General features: G+C 42.6%; 1 protein-coding gene across 3 annotated transcripts in view; it reads right to left on the reverse strand.

Moving 5' to 3' along the window:
• The window catches only part of LOC147638798 (TLC ATP/ADP transporter), a 51988-nt gene extending 40339 nt beyond the window's left edge, over positions 1-11649 (reverse strand). Inside the window, exons 1-2 of one of the 3 annotated variants that reach the window (XM_086784518.1) lie at positions 11367-11649; positions 10319-10448 (exon numbers count right to left, since the gene is read on the reverse strand). In XM_086784518.1, the coding sequence (XP_086640644.1) occupies positions 10319-10448; positions 11367-11389 (153 nt within the window). In that variant the 5' untranslated portion in view covers positions 11390-11649. Of the gene's footprint in view, positions 1-9684; positions 9775-10318; positions 10484-11366 lie in introns of those variants that run through there. The other 2 variants (XM_086784509.1, XM_086784527.1) reach the window with 2 other exon arrangements.
• Between the last annotated feature and the right edge of the window lie 6418 nt (positions 11650-18067).

The following is an 18067-nucleotide window of genomic DNA, read 5'->3' on the forward strand; positions in this document are numbered from 1 at the left end:
GATGCAAAACGCAGATATAGAGAGACAGTAGAGAGAGAGAGAAGTGCTGGAAATTCAGTATATTGTTATGGTACAAAAAGGTACCTAAATCTGCAGCCCCTTGGCTGCCTTCCTGAAAAGGTGAACATCACCAAAACACTCCTATCCTAAAGAGTTGAATGCCTTAACAATGAGCACATGGTCCCCTTTTATAGGACCTTTCCAAGCTTGGCCAACTGGCCGACTGCTGGTCGGCCAGTTCCACGACCACAAATCCTCTTCAGCGCTGCCCGACTGGACTCCAATCTACACATACTGTAGCGCTTGCAGCCGACACACTTCTGGCCCTGCTGACATCCTCCTCCATGCAGCCGACAGCTTCTTTTGGTTGTTCTCCTAGCCTTGCTTCAGTCTTCACTGCCAAGAGTGCTCTGTGCTCTGTGCTCTATCATCTTGGTTTTTCTACCTGGTTCATACTCTTTATCGGGCTGCCTCTTCTGGATCTAGCCCTGAGAATGTCCATGGCATCTATGATGCACATGACATCCCCCTCTGCTAAACTTGATGACGGGAATCCAACCTGCTCTTGGATGACTGTCATCATCCCAATCTTTTCTCGAAGTCCCTCTGTCATCATCTGTCACGACCTTGTGTTTTTCTCTGGACAGTATGCAGGTGTGCACGGGGACATGGTGGACAGTGTGAATGGCATCAGGTTTGAGTCAAAAAGTAAACCCATGTGTGGACAACCCCAAGTGTGAAGGGGGCAAAGAGATTTTGATTTAAAAAGGTTTTATAACCTTTGTTGGTCAAAAATTAATGTTGTAAAGGTTTTAAAAACCTTGGGAGGCCCCTAGGCAATTTATAGAGGCTACTCCACTTCTGGAGGCCCACGTCTCTCTCTTCTCTCTCTCTCTTGCTTTTTGGGAGAGGAGGTACAAGTCTGCTGGCTCCGTGGAGGAGACAGGTCATCGACTGCAGCAGTTCTTACGTTTTCTCTCTCTCCTGTTCATAGGCGGCTGGTTGGACTGCATAGAAGTGTAGCTTTGGACTGCACGTGGTCAGGACTACTGGATGACAGGACAGTTTCTCTCTCTTGTAGAGGGCGACTGCTGTGCGGGCGCATCATACAGGCTGCTGCAGGACGAATTCTGTGCTGGCAGCGCATTAGACAGGTGACTGCAGATGCTGACCTGTACGGACAGGTATAGGTGGTTATTGACAGCTCTGTCCAGCGGGTACAGCAGGGTTCAGTTCAGTCCCGTACAGCTGGTACAGGCGGCCAGGACTGCAGAGGAACTCCTTGGAAGGCTGATGGTTTAGGCTGCAGGAAACGCAGGGCTGTCCATGCCTTTGGGGAGGAGGTCGGGCTGCAGCACGTGTATTTTCCCTGTTGGCAACAAGCGGACAAGGGCTGGTTTTTCATGAACATAGACATCATGTCGATGGCGTTCAACTGATGGAACTTTCAGCTTCTCTTTGCTTTGGTTCGGGCCTGTTTTGAGACTGTTTATGTGCTGTTTTTGTTTGGCTGCAAATTCAGCTATGTACTTGGGTTTTCGGCTCTAAGTACAAGGTCACTTGAAAGTGTTTCTTGGCATGGGAGTGATGCAAGCTCGCATGGCTGCGTGCTCATGGAGCAGATTGTTTTCTTCTTGCTAGAAAGGAACAGAAGGACCTACAGTTATGGGCATCTCTATGTTGCTAGATGTTTCATGAGGGAACAGGTAACTAGATGTATGTTGTTGTTGGCACTGTTGTTGAATGGTGCCATGAATGGTTCTGTATGGAAACAAGACAGAAGTTTCAAAGGGAAACAGGCCTAAGGGTTTCATGTGGAAACAGGTCGTAGGTTTCTGGAGGAAACATGTTTTTGGGTTTCTCCAGGAGATAGGTCACATGCAGGCAAAAGGTACAGGAATGGACACATGTTTGGTACAGCCTTGCTACTGATTGGGCAAGGGACAGGGAATCCATGACAGAGATGGATAGTACCCTTGGAAGGTAGAGAGGGTTGGTACAGGTGTGTCGACTGTATGGTATGCTGTGCTGTGATATGAGTTCTCTTTTGAGAGACAGTTTGGGTGATGCGAACAATGGCTAGACTTGTTTGTGGATGCCGAGTGGACAAGAAGCCATGATGCAGGTTCTTTGCAGGCTTCAGGAGTTCTACTATGACGGCTGAGTTCCCAGCCTTATTGTAATCAAAGCTCTTATAATCAATTAAAGAAATACCGCAAGGGGTCCCACTGCGTTTTGGGGCCAATCGGTGTCTGTGTACTGTTTGCAGGAGCACTCTAGCTCCCTTTGTTTGTTTTCCTTTTCTAGGTCTTCAATGGCGTTGAAGTGTTTTATGTGCGAGTGTTTGTTTCACCGCCCGCCAGGCCGGTTTCAAGGTTCCGTTTGCCGGGACATCGTCGACTTTCTCAAGGAGGCGAGCCCGTGGTTGTCACATCAAAAGCTTCAACATGAGGAAAGTGAAAAGGAAGTGCAGGAGGCAGTGCAGGGTTGTGTGTCTTTGCCTATATGAGGTGAAGAGCAAGAGCTGAAGATAAAGCTCAGGAGAAAAGACACCAAGAACAAGAAGCAGTTGAAGTGTTATGGTGCAAAACATTCGACAGTTTGTCACCGGTCGTATCTTCATAGAGGCTTCATGGGTTCGGAAGACAGTTTCTTTCTATGTTTAGCAGTGGTGATCTATTATGCTTCATCGAAGACTTGTGCTTACCACTTGGGTGGAGTGCAAGCAGGTTTTGGGTGCCTGAGGATGTATCAGATGAGGCTCAGACGGAAGCGGAGGAACTTGACAAGGTTCTTATTCCCGTGCAGATACTGGCACATAAGGAAAGAAAGGTATAGGGTAAGGTTTCCCGTCGCTATCCTATGAAGTTCAAGAGCTGTTCACTAATGGATGCGAAGTGGATGGAGGAGGGTGACTTAGTAGATTCACCTCAGGATTTGCAGCTTTATCTTGATGCCTTTGAGTTGGAGTCGACTCTTGTTACGGCTCATTCAGGTTCAGCAAAGCATAGGTCTGGAGCATTGCCAGATGCTCAAGAGGGGGGTAGCACCTCCGCTCCCTTGTTACAGACAGGCTCATTTGTTATCTAGGAGTTGCTTGGTGACATCTTTGTATCGAAGGTACTGGAGGCTGACAGTACAGCTGCTTATGGGACTTCTATGATCTTGTGTTCTAGACACATGAGATGGTAAAGTTGGGTATGGTTCACAGTCGGCCGCACCTTGAACTATAACTTATGGATAACTCTATGGAGGGCATAAGTCTTGCGAGCAGTCCTAGAGTTGGTTTGGTTCATATATGGATTGAACCCTATTTGTGCATGTATGCATACACTTTTTGAGGTAGAGGTATTTTTGTATTCGGGTGCAATTGGATCCTGGTATCATTGAGAATACATTGGAAAATACTCTGCATTGTGGCGTGTGTTGCATGTATGTTGGTATGATACATCAAGTGCTTTATTATGTTCATGGATGAACCACTGGATGTGACTCCTGCGGGATGGCCATGAGACATATGTGGGAAGTACTTAGTGGATGTAGTGTTTGGATGCATTGAATGCTTTCATATGCTCATGTTGTACCATCAGTCTCGTGGGTCCTGCGGGATGCCCATGGGCGTAAGGCTTGCGAGCAACCCTTAGACTGTTACTTTAGAGTAGGTAGAGCAACTTGAGGAGCATATTGTTTGCGAATGCATTGTATGTCATGCATATGTGTGCCATATGTAGAATGATGCATGGTTTTGTTTTTGGCTAACACAGTTAACGTGTTTCCACTTGGTTTTAGACTTTTGCTGCAGGTTCTGAAGGAACAAGCAAGAGTTGTTTGTCACTTTGGCGTGACAATGTGGCCTATTATGCAGGATGATTGTCTTATTATCCAGATGCATTGGAGGACCATTGTTTCTGTCATATGGGGAGTCTTTGCTCATAAGATGCCTTACTGTGCCATTGAGCGCAATCGAGGACGCTTGCCATTTTTCAAGAGGGGGGTATGTCACGACCTTGTGTTTTTCTCTGGACAGTATGCATGTGTGCACGGGGACATGGTGGACAGTGTGAATGGCATCAGGTTTGAGTCAAAAAGTAAACCCATGTGTGGACAACCCCAAGTGTGAAGGGGGCAAAGAGATTTTGATTTAAAAAGGTTTTATAACCTTTGTTGGTCAAAAATTAATGTTGTAAAGGTTTTAAAAACCTTGGGAGGCCCCTAGGCAATTTATAGAGGCTACTCCACTTTTGGAGACCCACGTTCTCTTGCTTTTTGGGAGAGGAGGTACAAGTCTGCTGGCTGCGTGGAGGAGACAGGTCATCGGCTGCAGCAGTTCTTACGTTTTCTCTCTCTCCTGTTAATAGGCGGCTGGTTGGACTGCATAGAAGTGTAGCTTTGGACTGCACGTGGTCAGGACTACTGGATGACACGACAGTTTCTCTCTCTTGTGGAGGGCGACTGCTGTGCAGGCGCATCATACAGGCTGCTGCAGGACGAATTCTGTGCTGGCAGCGCATTAGACAGGTGACTGCAGATGCTGACCTGTACGGACAGGTATAGGTGGTTATTGACAGCTCTGTCCAGCGGGTACAGCAGGGTTCAGTTCAGTCCCGTACAGCTGGTACAGGCAGCCAGGACTGCAGAGGAACTCCTTGGAAGGGTGATGGTTTAGGCTGCAGGAAACGCAGGGCTGTCCACGCCTTTGGGGAGGAGGTCGGGCTGCAGCACGTGTATTTTCCCTGTTGGCAACAGGCGGACAGGGGCTGGTTTTTCATAAACATAGACATCATGTCGATGGCGTTCAACTGATGGAACTTTCAGCTTCTCTTTGCTTTGGTTTGGGCCTGTTTTGAGACTGTTTATGTGCTGTTTTTGTTTGGCTGCAAATTCAGCTATGTACTTGGGTTTTCAGCTGCAAGTACAAGGTCACTTGAAAGTGTTTCTTGGCATGGGAGTGATGCAAGCTCGCATGGCTGCGTGCTCATGGAGCAGATTGTTTTCTTCCTGCTAGAAAGGAACAGAAGGACCTACAGTTATGGGCATCTCTATGTTGCTAGATGTTTCATGAGGGAACAGGTAACTAGATGTATGCTGTTGTTGGCACTGTTGTTGAATGGTGCCATGAATGGTTTTGTATGGAAACAGGACAAAAGTTTCAAAGGGAAATAGGCCTAAGGGTTTCATGTGGAAACAGGTCGTATTGTGGATGCCGAGTGGACAAGAAGCCATGATGCAGGTTCTTTGCAGGCTTCAGGAGTTCTACTATGACGGCTGAGTTCCCAGCCTTATTGTAATCAAAGCTCTTATAATCAATTAAAGACATACCGCAAGGGGCGCCACTGCGTTTTGGGGCCAATCGGTGTCTGTGTACTGTTTGCAGGAGCACTCTAGCCCCCCCTGTTTGTTTTCCTTTTCTAGGTCCTCAATGGCGTTGAAGTGTTTTATGTGCGAGTGTTTGTTTCACCGCCCGTCAGGCCAGTTTCATCATCCATCCCTGGCACCCCTTTTTCTCTGAACACCCAGCCTGTTCTCCAAACCACTCTGTCTCTGACGAAGATCCATGCATCGGTTTTTCCTCTAGTCCACAATCCATTCCTGCCCTGACTCTGAACACCGTCTTGGTCTTCATTCCTGAGAAATGAGTATGGCACTCTCACATCACCCTTGGAGGATAAACCTCCCTTGGGACCGTTGCTGAGAACCTATCTGACTCACAGGACTGCCATCCCCTCTGGCACTGTGGAACACCACCAACAAACCTCCTAGGAGTTCTTCCCGGTTCTGTGCTCTTTGCCTAGGGCTTCGTATCCGTGTACTTTCCTGTACCTTGGACTTGTACACCATCATCTGGGACTGAATCAGTGTTTAGCTTTGCTAAGCCTGATGCTCTGATACCAATGTAACACGCGGAAGCTCTGGGAGTCTTCTTTCAGCCCTAAACACTCTGGGAAACCATACTGATGCAAAACGCAGATATAGAGAGAGAGAGATGTGCTAGAAATTCAATATATTGCTATAGTACAAAAAGGTACTAGTCGACAACCCTAGGCTGCCTTCTTGAAAAGGTGGAATACACCAAAACACTCCTATACTAGGGACCCAACTCCTAAAGAGTTGAATGCCTTAACAATGAGCACATGATCCCCTTTTATAGGACCTTTCCAAGCTTGGCCAACTAGCCGACTGCTGGTCGGCCAGTTCCACGACCATAAATCCTCTTCAACGCTGCCCGACTGGACTCCAATCTACACATACTGTAGCACTTGCAGCCGACACACTTTTGGCCCTGCTGACCTCCTCCTTCATGCAGCCGACAGTCCTTTTTGGCAGCCGACAGCTTCTTTTGGTTCTTCTCCAAGCCTTGCTTCAGTCTACACTGCCAAGAGTGCTCTGTGCTCTATCATCCTGGTTTTTCTACCTGGTTCATACTCTTTATCTGGCTGCCTCTTCTGGATCTAGCCCTGAGAATGTCCATGGCATCTATGATGCACATGACATCCCCCTCTGCTAAACTTGATGATGGGAATCCAACCTGCTCTTGGATGACTGTCATCATCCCAAACTTTTCTCGAAGTCCCTCTGTCATCATCCATCCCTGGCAACCCTTTTTCTCTGAAAACCCAACCTATTCTCCAAACCACTCTGTCTCTGGCGTAGATCTATGCATCTGGTTCCATCAAGTCCACAATCCGTTCCTGCCCTGACTCTGAACACCGTCTTGGTCTTCATTCCTGAGAAATGAGTCTGGCACTCTCACATCACCCTTGAAGGATAAACCTCCCTTGGGACCGTTGCCCGGGAACCTATGTGGCTCACAGGACTGCCATCCCCTCTGGCACTATGGAACATCACCAACAAACCTCCTGGGAGTTCTTCCCAATTATGTGTTCCTTGCCTTGGGCTTTGAATCCGTGTACTTTCCTATACCTTGGACCTGTACACCATCATCTGGGACTGATTCAATGTTTAGCTTGGCTGAGCCTGATGCTCTGATACCAATGTAACGCGCGGAAGCTCTGGGAGTCTTCTTTCGGCCCTAAACACTCTTGGAAACCTTCTGATGCAAAACGTAGATATAGAGAGAGAGTAGAGAGAGAGAGAAGTGCTGGAAATTCAGTATACTGTTACGGTACAAAAAGGTACCTAAATCTGCAGCCCCTTGACTGCCTTCTTGAAAAGGTGAACATCACCAAAACACTCCTATACTAGGGATCCAACTCCTAAAGAGTTGAATGCCTTAACAATGAGCACATGGTCCCCTTTTATAGGACCTTTCCAAGCTTGGCCAACTGGCCGACTACTGGTCGGCCAGTTCCACGACCATAAATCCTCTTCAGTGCTGCCCGATTGGACTCCAATCTACACATACTGTAGCGCTTGCAGCCGACACACTTCTGGCCCTGCTGACGTCCTCCTTCATGCAGCCGACAGTCCTTTCTGGCAGGCAGCCGACAGCTTCTTTTGGTTCTTCTCCAAGCCTTGCTTCAGTCTACACTGCCAAGAGTGCTCTGTGCTCTGTGCTCTATCATCCTGGTTTTTCTACCTAGTTCATACTCTTTATCTAGCTGCCTCTTCTGGATCTAGCCCTGAGAATGTCCATGGCATCTATGATGCACATGACACCTAGAGAGAGAGGGAGAAATGACCTTAATTGAAAGCTCCAAGAAGAAGAATTCATGTTTGTGTTCAAGGACATAGCAAGAAGGCTAGTGGACAAAGTGGAACAAATGCAAATATGAAATATCTCTACATCAGATAGCCAAGAAGAGAAGGATGCCAGATACTGGAGACCATATGTGGAGATAGGGGATAATGACAGTCATCCAAGATCAGAAGTTGGAATCCCATCATCAAGTTTAGCACGAGGGAATGCCATGTGCGCACATGGACATGGCAGCTTTCCAAGGATTAAACATTAGGTTTGGACAGTATTAGCCTTAAAGGAAGATTAGGACAGTTGTCAGCCAGCCGGAGAAGCTATCGGCCAGCAGGATTCTTACACTTGGGGAATGGCGCCTTAGCATGGGCTGTTTATCCAGGTCATGAGTAGGCCAACATGGGCCGACCATAATGTCAATGCCTATATAAGGCAAGGGCTTGTCCAATAGTGAATTATCACACTTCCTATGGAGTGAAGTCGTAGAATAGGATTTTTGTTACCCCTTTTAAGGCCACATACATTGTAACCTTTTACACATCTATGAATATACTGAAAATACAACCATCTCTCTTTTTCTATTCTCTGTCTCTGCTGATTGTTCTTGCATCAGGTCTTCCTATGTAGTGCTTACGACTGAAAGACAACTCCCAGAGATTCCACATGTGGCACTGGAGATGAAGTGTTGAGTGAGTTGCAGTATTTCTTGGGTATAGAGGTGGTGAGATCACCTCAAGGCACTTTGTTACTATAGAGACAGTATGGCTTCGACATGTTGTCTAAGTATGATATGGCAGGCTATAAGCCTATAGGCTATTTCATTATGGCTTTTCGCAAATACAGGTAAGCTTTTGGAGGACCCTACTATGTAGGGGCGCATAGTGGATAGCTTAATCTACATGACCATTATAAGGCCAAACTTGAGCTATGTTGTTGGACTTGTAAGTCAATTTATGCAGGCCTCCAGGAAGCCATACTTAAATGTGGCTAGATGGATTTTCAAGTACATAAAGTCCACAATTGATTATGGACTTTTCTATAAGGCTGGCACAAAGATACAGCTACATGGTTACACAGACGTTAACTAGGCTGGTAGTGTCGCATACAGAAGATCTACCAACAGCTTTATGTTTTCTTTTGGGAGTGCTGTTGTGAGTTGGAACAACAAGAAACAGCCAATAGTTGCCTTGTTGAGTACAGAGATAAGAGTACAGGGACGCTACTATGGCAGCTTGTGAAATAGCTTGGTTTCACAAGCTACTCGGTGATATGGGCGAGCCCGTTGTCGTTTATCGTGATAACATCAGTAGCATATAGCTAGCCAATAACCCAGTCTATCATGCTAGGACAAAGCTCATTGAGGTGCATTTATCACTTTGTGAGAGAGAAAGTTCTAGCAGGTGATGTAGATTTGGTATCTGTTAGCACAAAGGTTCAAGTGGCTGACATCTTCATGAAGACATTGGGTACAGAGAAGCTCCGCAAGTCTAGAAGCTTACTTGGGGTGCAATGTATGGAGTTAAGCTTGAGGGGGAGTACTGAGATATTGAGCTCAACTAGTGCTATAGACATTGATGACCTGCTTGGGTGATAGTTTCCGTCTCATGTCATTGGCACAATTGGTGAGGTTATGGTTAATATCCCGCTATAGAGGATGACAGGCTATGTGACAACCACATTTGGATTACTAGAGTATGGTATAGTTATGACTCATATAGTCGGATTCACACTACGGATGACCTTAACGGAAAAAATACAACCATCCATCTCTCTTGTGACTTGCTCTCTCTCTCTCTCGTGTGTGTGTGTGTGTGTGTGTGTGTGTGTTTTGAGTCACGGCATTTTTATTTTCATTCTCATATCTAGTAAAGTAAATATTGGTCAAAAGAGGGGCGGAGGGGGGCTTGGCCTTCGGGACCCAGTGCTATGCCGCTTGTAAATGAGTGTTTTGAGTAGCCTCATGTGCTTAAGTTTAATTGTGTTTTAATTGACTGACTTCCACCAAGCTCTCTCACAATGTGTGAATTGCATACCACTTGCCTTGGCACTTTCTTGTTGTTCTTGTCTCCCCTCCTCAAGGTCCAATTCTAGCATCCTGACTCCATTTCTGTCGTGATTACTCAACCCAATCTGCTTACTGACTGTATCTAATCTTTGCTTGTAAACGGAGGGTTAACCACAAAGGAAAAGGCCGTGCTGCTATGAAAATGAGCTGATGATACCCTCTCTATATCTTTACTCGCATGTATTGAACATCCAGAGCATGTTGCAGGATGGATGCAATCCTTCAAAGGTATGAGTGAAGCAAAAGAGCTAAAATCTGATGCCTGCATTTCTCAGCCAAAAGTGGACTCCTAGATGTAACCAAGCCCTTCTTCTAGACCTCTTTATGGACTCTGATATGTCTTTATCTACAAGATATTGTCTCTTTGAGAAATGTTTCGATAAACTTCTAGGCTCAACAATCAGATAGGATCGTAAGCAACCTTCTTGATCATAGAAATACAACTCTTCCAGGCACATCCCGGTCAGCTGCAAAGGTGACTACTAGCCCATTCACAACAATCACTACCACATAAACATTAGTATGATTATGAGTTTAACCACGTTAGGAAGCATCACTTTTGTAGAAAAAGGCTAGATACAAAGGAGAGTGATTTTCCGTACCTTTGACTTTGATAGAAAAGGCAGAGAGAGAAGATGGGATGAAATTGGAGCTGCAATGAGGGTCAATAACAGTGATGCAATGAAAAGCATGGGCAAAGCATCCGTCCCCAATGAAATGGCTGCCTCATCCCTGAAGGGAATGACCATAAAATAAGCGCTCAAAAGCTGCCAGCCATTGCCCAGAAACAGTAAGATGAGATACTGTAAAAGCACTTGCTGTCCTTAAATACATAACCCTCGTATCTTGCATGATTTTAAACTCAATCATGAAATTTCAAAAATACCAAGAAATGAAGAAAACCTAAGCTACTATCAAAGCCCTTCTCTTATCTCCAAATCTTGACAATGCGATGCAGGTGCACATGTTCACATTTCACAAAATGAGTGGGGTTTGAGAAGTTATCATTTCCCTCTTTATGCATTCCACTTCTTGTTTAATAAATATTTGGATCTAGAGCTTCTACAATGGATCATGGTACCATGCAAGCTATGGATTTCTCCAAGAGGCTATCTGGTTATGACTCTATTTTTGAGGCTAATTTCAGGAGTAAAAGCTACCCTCAAATCCAAAAATGAGGGTTTTCATTGTTGGGTAGAAAATGAGAAGTTTCTCCTTTGCACTCGCACAGGGTTAAATTTTAATTCTTGTGATGTGAGGCTGATGCTCTTAAGTACTCCGCTAGAGATATGGCTTCCAAGCCAGCCCAAAAAGCCATTTCTCTGTGTCAGACTCGGCAAGCATGCTATATACCCAAAAACTCAGTTCTCTGTGGCAGACTCAGCAAGCATGTTAATGCCTTGCATGTTAAGCCAGCCCAAAATGCCATCTCACTGTGCATGAGATATATTAACTTGCATGCATTTATGGTTCTCTTATTCTCTTCTTTATTTCTGGTAATCCCAGCGGATCTAATGGAGAAAGGCTTTGAATTGATGACATCATGAAGATTTGTTAGAATTAATGTATGCGTGTTGGATGGAGATCATGAAGCTGTGTAAACGCAAATCGAGATCTGTGTGGGTGTTGAGGGCACAGTTGTGGACTTACGAAGAAGAAGGAGGCGCAGGCATGGAGCAGCGTGGGCATCTCGTGGGGGTGCACAGTCACGAAATGCGCCACAAAGGCTTCCAGGCGCTGGGACGGCACGAAAGAGGACATCATCGAATCTCTCTATCGAGAACTCGTCGCTTGATGATTCCGCAACTCTACGCGATCCGCCACTGCCATCTCCGAGCAGCAGATTTGCTCAAATACCCTAGGCGTGCTCATTTGTAATATATGGCAAGTTGACTCTACAACGAGTCAACAAGGAACTCCTGTTGTGAGTCTCACCAAAATATTTTTTGCATTTCCATTATGTGAGATTAAAATCCAAGTTAAATCAAATAACATGCATGTGCTATTTTCTATGGAGATTTTTGTTTTAAATCATAAAATACTTAATCACCACATATATATATTTCTATTTATTTGTGTATGTATGTACATATGTATACATATTCATGCATGCATGTATATATATAAAAAGAATATATGTATATATGTATATATATGTATATGAAAATAATTTATTGTATGTATGTATATATATATATATATATATATATATATATGAAAATAATTTATTTATGTATGTATATGTATATATAAATAAATTATTTTCATATATATATATGCATGCATGTGTGCACCTCTCTCTCTCTCTCTCTCTCTCTCTCTCTCTCTCTCTCTCTTGTTCTTTGTTGCAAATTGTCTTGGGCAGAAGTGAAAGAAGAGTTGTCCAATTTGCGTTTCTTAGTGCTTATTCCAAATTTGAGCAAGGTGAGCTATAAGGTACTCAAGACAACTATTAAGATTAGTTGCTTATTGTTTAGCAATTTTTGTCCTAAATATATAGTGTCTAATATGATTTTAAGTATCTTAGGTATGGTATTTTGTATAAAGGATGCAAGTTTTTATCTAGTGTGTGTGTGTGTGTGTGTGTGTGTGTGTGTGTGTGTGTGTATAAACACACTTATTTGTGTTTGTCTTATATATACATATAACAAACACACGTATTCACATACATACATACACACATATAATATATATATATATATATTATATGTGTGTATGTATGTATGATATATATATATATATATATATATATATATATATATATATATGTATGTATGATATGTGTGTGTGTGTGTGTGTGTGTGTGTGTGTGTGTGTGTGTGTATCAAGAAGGAGTGAGATATTTAAATACACATATGTAAATATATATACATATATTCTTCACACTATCTCACTCCTCTCTGAAAGATCCCTACCCCCTCCGCGCAACTAATTCCAAGGTGCTAGCAGCGGAAGTAGCACGAGCCATGGACTCATCCATATCCATATGTTGGTTGATCAACAAGATCAACCAACATATCCATATAAAAGAGCCATGGACTCATCCATTTGAGGACCAGCAAAGGACAATCAACCAGATCCATACCCGAGTTCAGAAAACAACTCTAACACCTTGTTCCATTTTTCTTCCCCGATGCACGCGTGAGTATCTTCGGCGACCCAAAGCCCGAGCACCGTATGGTCAACACCCTCTAGGCTCCTTCGCAGGTCACCTAGTGCTTCACTCATAGGCCGCTTCCTTGGTCTCTCATCCACCGTACCAGAAGCTCACCATTTAAATCGAATCGAGGCTGGTCAAAACCTCGGCCGACCTTGCTACGTGAGACGTCCTCCATTGACTCTCTATCAACTGTTGCAACTTTATCACTTAGGTCTCCATGACCTCATTCACAAGATGGTCAAAATGCTTCCCCAGCATTATTGACATAAAACAGTCATTTAAAAACAGGTTTCATAAATACAGTTTCTAAATCGAACCGAGGCTGGTCAAAACCTCGGCCGACCTTGCTACGCGAGACGTCCTCCATTGACTCTCCATCAGCTGCTGTTGCAACTTTATCACTTAGGTCTCCACGACCTCATTGACAAGATGGTCAAAATGCTTTCCCAACATTATTGACATAAAACAGTCATTTAAAAACAGGTTTCATAAATACAGTTTCTAACAAACTCTCATCTTTCCACATTGTTTCACATTATTTCTCGTTATTCCACATTCTTCTACATCAATTCACATTGCTTACCACATCCAGTCATATGTATTCCCATCGTCCTTCATCCATTCTCATCCAATCACATCATATTACATCTCATCACATCTATCCTTATCATTACATCTATCCTTATCACATCACATCACATCTATCCTTATCACATCACATCATATTACATCTCATCACATCTATCCTTATCACATCACATCACAACATATTCACATTGCATCTCATCCATTCATATCACATCACATCCATCTACATTCATTCAGATCCACATCACATCCACATATCATCACATCACGTTCACATCTATTTACATTACTTCACATCCATTCACATCTACCCAAATCCACATCACATCACATCTCATCTATCCACATCATATTTCATCCATTCATATCTAACCAGATCCACATCACATCACATCCAATCATATCTCATTACATCACATCTCACCACATCTCATCTCATCCAATCATATCTCATCTCATCTATCCACATCATATTTCATCCATTCATATCTAACCAGATCCACATCACATCACATCCAATCATATCTCATTACATCACATCTCACCACATCTCACCGCATCCACTCACATCCATTCACATCCATCACACCCATTCACATCTCACATTCATTCACATGCATATCTATCACATCATATCTCATTCTCATCCATTTACATCACATCACATCCTTTCACATATCATTACATCTTATTCACATCTCATCACATCCACATCCACATCCATTTACATCACATCACATCTCATCCACATGTCATCACATCCACATCCACATCCATCACATCACATCTCATCACATCCACATCCATTTACATCACATCACATCTTATCCACATCCACATCCATTTACATCACATCACATCCACATCCATTTACATCACATCACATCTCATCCACATCTCATCACATCGCATTCACATTTAGTACCATTTTCTACTTTCGATACCGATAGGACTTTTCTAAGTTTCTGCCAATTGCTTGGCCTAGTTAAAGGTTCTTTTTCTTGATGGATATTTTCATATTCTTTCTCAAATTTCTCAAGTGAAATATATTCAATATTCTTCTTTTGAGTAAAAGATTCATGGGATTTACAAAAATCAATTCTACCCATATTTTCTAATAAAATTAATAATGCTCAAAATTCCACTTTTGATAAATACTCATAATTTGAATTATGCCAAAAATTTCTCTTTTACCATTTAATTACTTGGATCTCAAATATCATGGGAATTCCTCTTTTTGCATAAAAATAAATTTACCAAAAATTACTCTTTACCATTTAAATACTTGGATCTCAAATATCATGGGAATTTCTCTTTTTGCATTAAAAAAATTTACCAAAAATTACTCTTTTACCATTTAAATACTTGGATCTCAAATATTATTGGAATTCCTCTTTTTGCATAAAAATAAATTTACCAAAAATTACTCTTTTCTCTTGATCAATTAATTAAGAATAATTATAAAAAAAATATTTCTCATGAATATAATGAAAATCATTCTTTTTGCATAGGATGTCCAATCCTAGAATATGGTAGAAGTCCTCTTTTAGCATTATGCATAAAAATAAGATATGTATTATTTTTTGAAAATTTTACCATAGCTTTGCTGCTATTACTGATAATTTCTAATTTTTTTTCTATAGAATAAAAGCTTGTAATGAAAATATGATATTAGTTCCCCTTTTATGCTTAAAATCAAACTATGAATTTAAATCATAATTTTAACCATAATCATAAACTTAAATATGATTATCCCACTAGATTAAGCTCATTCCATTATTTCTCTTTTCCCAAATTGATAGGATAATCTATTTCTCATTTAGAATCAATCAAAGTAGTTTTTAACTACTTATAAATAATCTAAAAGAAATAACCATTATTTTGTTAACACAAAATCATAAAAATACCATTTTCTTAATCTCTAGCTTATCAAGCCTAGAGTTTAGCTTTGAATTAAGAGACTATCATTGAGAAGCATCCTTTTTCAAGGGATTTAGCCATAAGATGGTTATTCTTTTAGAGAGAGAGATTTATTTAAAGAAAGCATTACAAATAAGCATAAAGATTAACTTTCTCTTAATTAAGCATTAAGACTTTAAGGGAAAGCTTGATTTGAATTAAAACATTCATTTAGAAAGCTTCTCAAGCTTGAGAGGGATTGAGAAGAAGAAAGTCATTTTGAGATAAATTAAAAAAACCCATAAAATTTGATTTTACCTCTAAGTTTGGCTTGATTCTCTATTAGTTGTGAAGCCCCTGACCAATCAATTGGTCCACCAAGAGGAGAAGAGCAACTCCAAGAGTTGTTGTAGAGAGAGAGAGCTCCAAGCTTCCAAGAGAGAGGAAAATTTAAGGGATAATAGAAAATATGATTATTTTAATATAATACTTGTTGGAATTAGGGTTGCAGGAAAGCACACAAAGCTTGGAGAAGAAGAAGCAAGAATGCACACAACACAAAAAGTATTAGATTGTGTCAATGTACAAAGATAAGTTAGCCCTAGAAGGATGGGCGTATATACAAGCCGGGGGAAAAAACCTCCTAAAGAGGAAAAAAGTGCCCCAGCGGTCCTAAGTGTGTTCACACACATCACTGCCTATATATATGGCAACAAATCCCCCCTGGGAGTGATGGTGTGAACGAGAGCTGGCACTCATGTATAGGGGAGTGCCATGCCCGAAGTAGATCAATCCACAAAGGGGAGCAAGCCCAAAGCTTTTCGGAAAGCTTCGAACTTCTCACGAGGAAGTGCCTCTGTGAAAAGATCGGCGAGGTTGTCCTGTGTTGGCACATAGGCCAAGCTGATCTCTCCTGCTGAGAGTCTCTCCCTGACATAGTGATAATGCACCTCAATGTGCTTTGTGCGAGCATGAAAAACTGGGTTTCTCGCAACTGCCAATGCGCTCTGACTGTCAGTGAAGATAGAGGTGGCAGACTCCTGTCCAACACCCAAGTCAGCCATAAGCCGTCTGAGCCACACACACTCAACCGTAACTGTGAAAGCTGCCCTGTACTCAGCTTCACAACTAGAAGTGGCCACAGTAGGTTGCTTCTTGCTCAACCAAGATATGCATGAGCTACCGAGCATGAAACAAAAACCACTTGTGGACACTCTTGTGTCATAGCAACCAGCCCAATCTGAGTCCGAAAAAGCATGTAAATCTGGCGGCAACGATCCCCCCTTGGGATAAAACAACCCAAGATGTATGGTGCCACTCAAGTAGCGAAAGATACGTTTAACTGCCTTCCAATGCTGAGACCCTGGGCTATGCATAAACCTGCTCACCTGTGAGACTGCAAACTGAATGTCTGGCCTCGTAATGCATACATAAATGAGGCAACCAACAGCTGTCTGATAGAGTGTGACATCAAAGTGATCTCCAGCATCATGAAGACTCAACTTCAAACCTGTCTCCATTGGAGTAGCAATAGGCTTGCAGTCTTCAAGGCCAAATCTCCGCAACAATGTCTCAATATACTTTGTCTGACACAAAGCAATACCTCCATCACACTGCTTAAATTGTATCCCCAAATAATGATGCAAATGCCCCAAATCTGACATCTCAAAAGAGGCATTCAAATCAGCCTTAAAATCAGCAATATGACTTTCATTTGGTCCTGTGAGCAGCATGTCATCGACATAGAGAGCAATGATTAGATGTACACCATCCACACGTTTAACATACAAAGTGCTTTCTGTTGGACTATTTTGAAACCCATGTGCAGTCAAATATGCATGTATCTTTTCATACCAAGCTCGTGGAGCTTGCTTTAAACCATATAAAGCCTTTTTCAACCTGCACACTTTGTTTTCCTGCCCTCTTTGAACAAAACCACGAGGCTGCGATACATACACCTCCTCGTGCAAATCTCCATTCAAGAACGCAGTCTTTATGTCCAACTGATGTACATTCCAACCATTATGAGCTGCCAATGCACAAATGCTACGAATGGTAGTCATACGACAAGTGGGAGCAAAGGTCTCATCAAAATCAATGCCCTTTTCTTGAGCATAACCCTTTGCAACAAGTCTAGCCTTATAGCGATCAACACTACCATCTGGCTTTCGTTTCAATTTAAAAACCCACTTACATCCAATGGCCTTTTACCAATAGGCAAATCACACAAAGACCATGTACCATTCTTCATTATAGCATCGTATTCACTTTGCATTGCGGCCAACCAATTTTCTGAATTTTGTGCCTCATCAAATGAAAGAGGTTCTTCCTCTTCACACATACTAGACACAGCCAAAGCATAACAATCTGATGCATAAGAGGCATGCTGAAAACCTGAACGAGTACGACTAGTCATAGGTGAATCAATCTTACTATCACGCAAGGTTTGCACCAGCCATTTAGGCATACCTCTAGCCTGCTCATTTTCAGCCCTATCCTCATGAATTACATCCTGTAAATCTGCATCAGAAATAGGCTGATCTATGATGTCGTTTGAAATCTGCATAGGCTGAATATTTGCCTCATTAGGACTTACATTTGAATTCCCACCTGTAAAGAGAGGCAACAACGTATCAAATACATCCCGTGAGCTCACACCTGTCTCTTTGGTACATAATAACAAGGGCTGCACAGCATCTTCCAC

Source organism: Cibotium barometz, chromosome 4, assembly GCF_041138505.1.
Source record: "Cibotium barometz isolate CiBa-2024 chromosome 4, ASM4113850v1, whole genome shotgun sequence".
In the NCBI taxonomy this organism is placed as follows: Eukaryota; Viridiplantae; Streptophyta; class Polypodiopsida; order Cyatheales; family Cibotiaceae; genus Cibotium; species Cibotium barometz.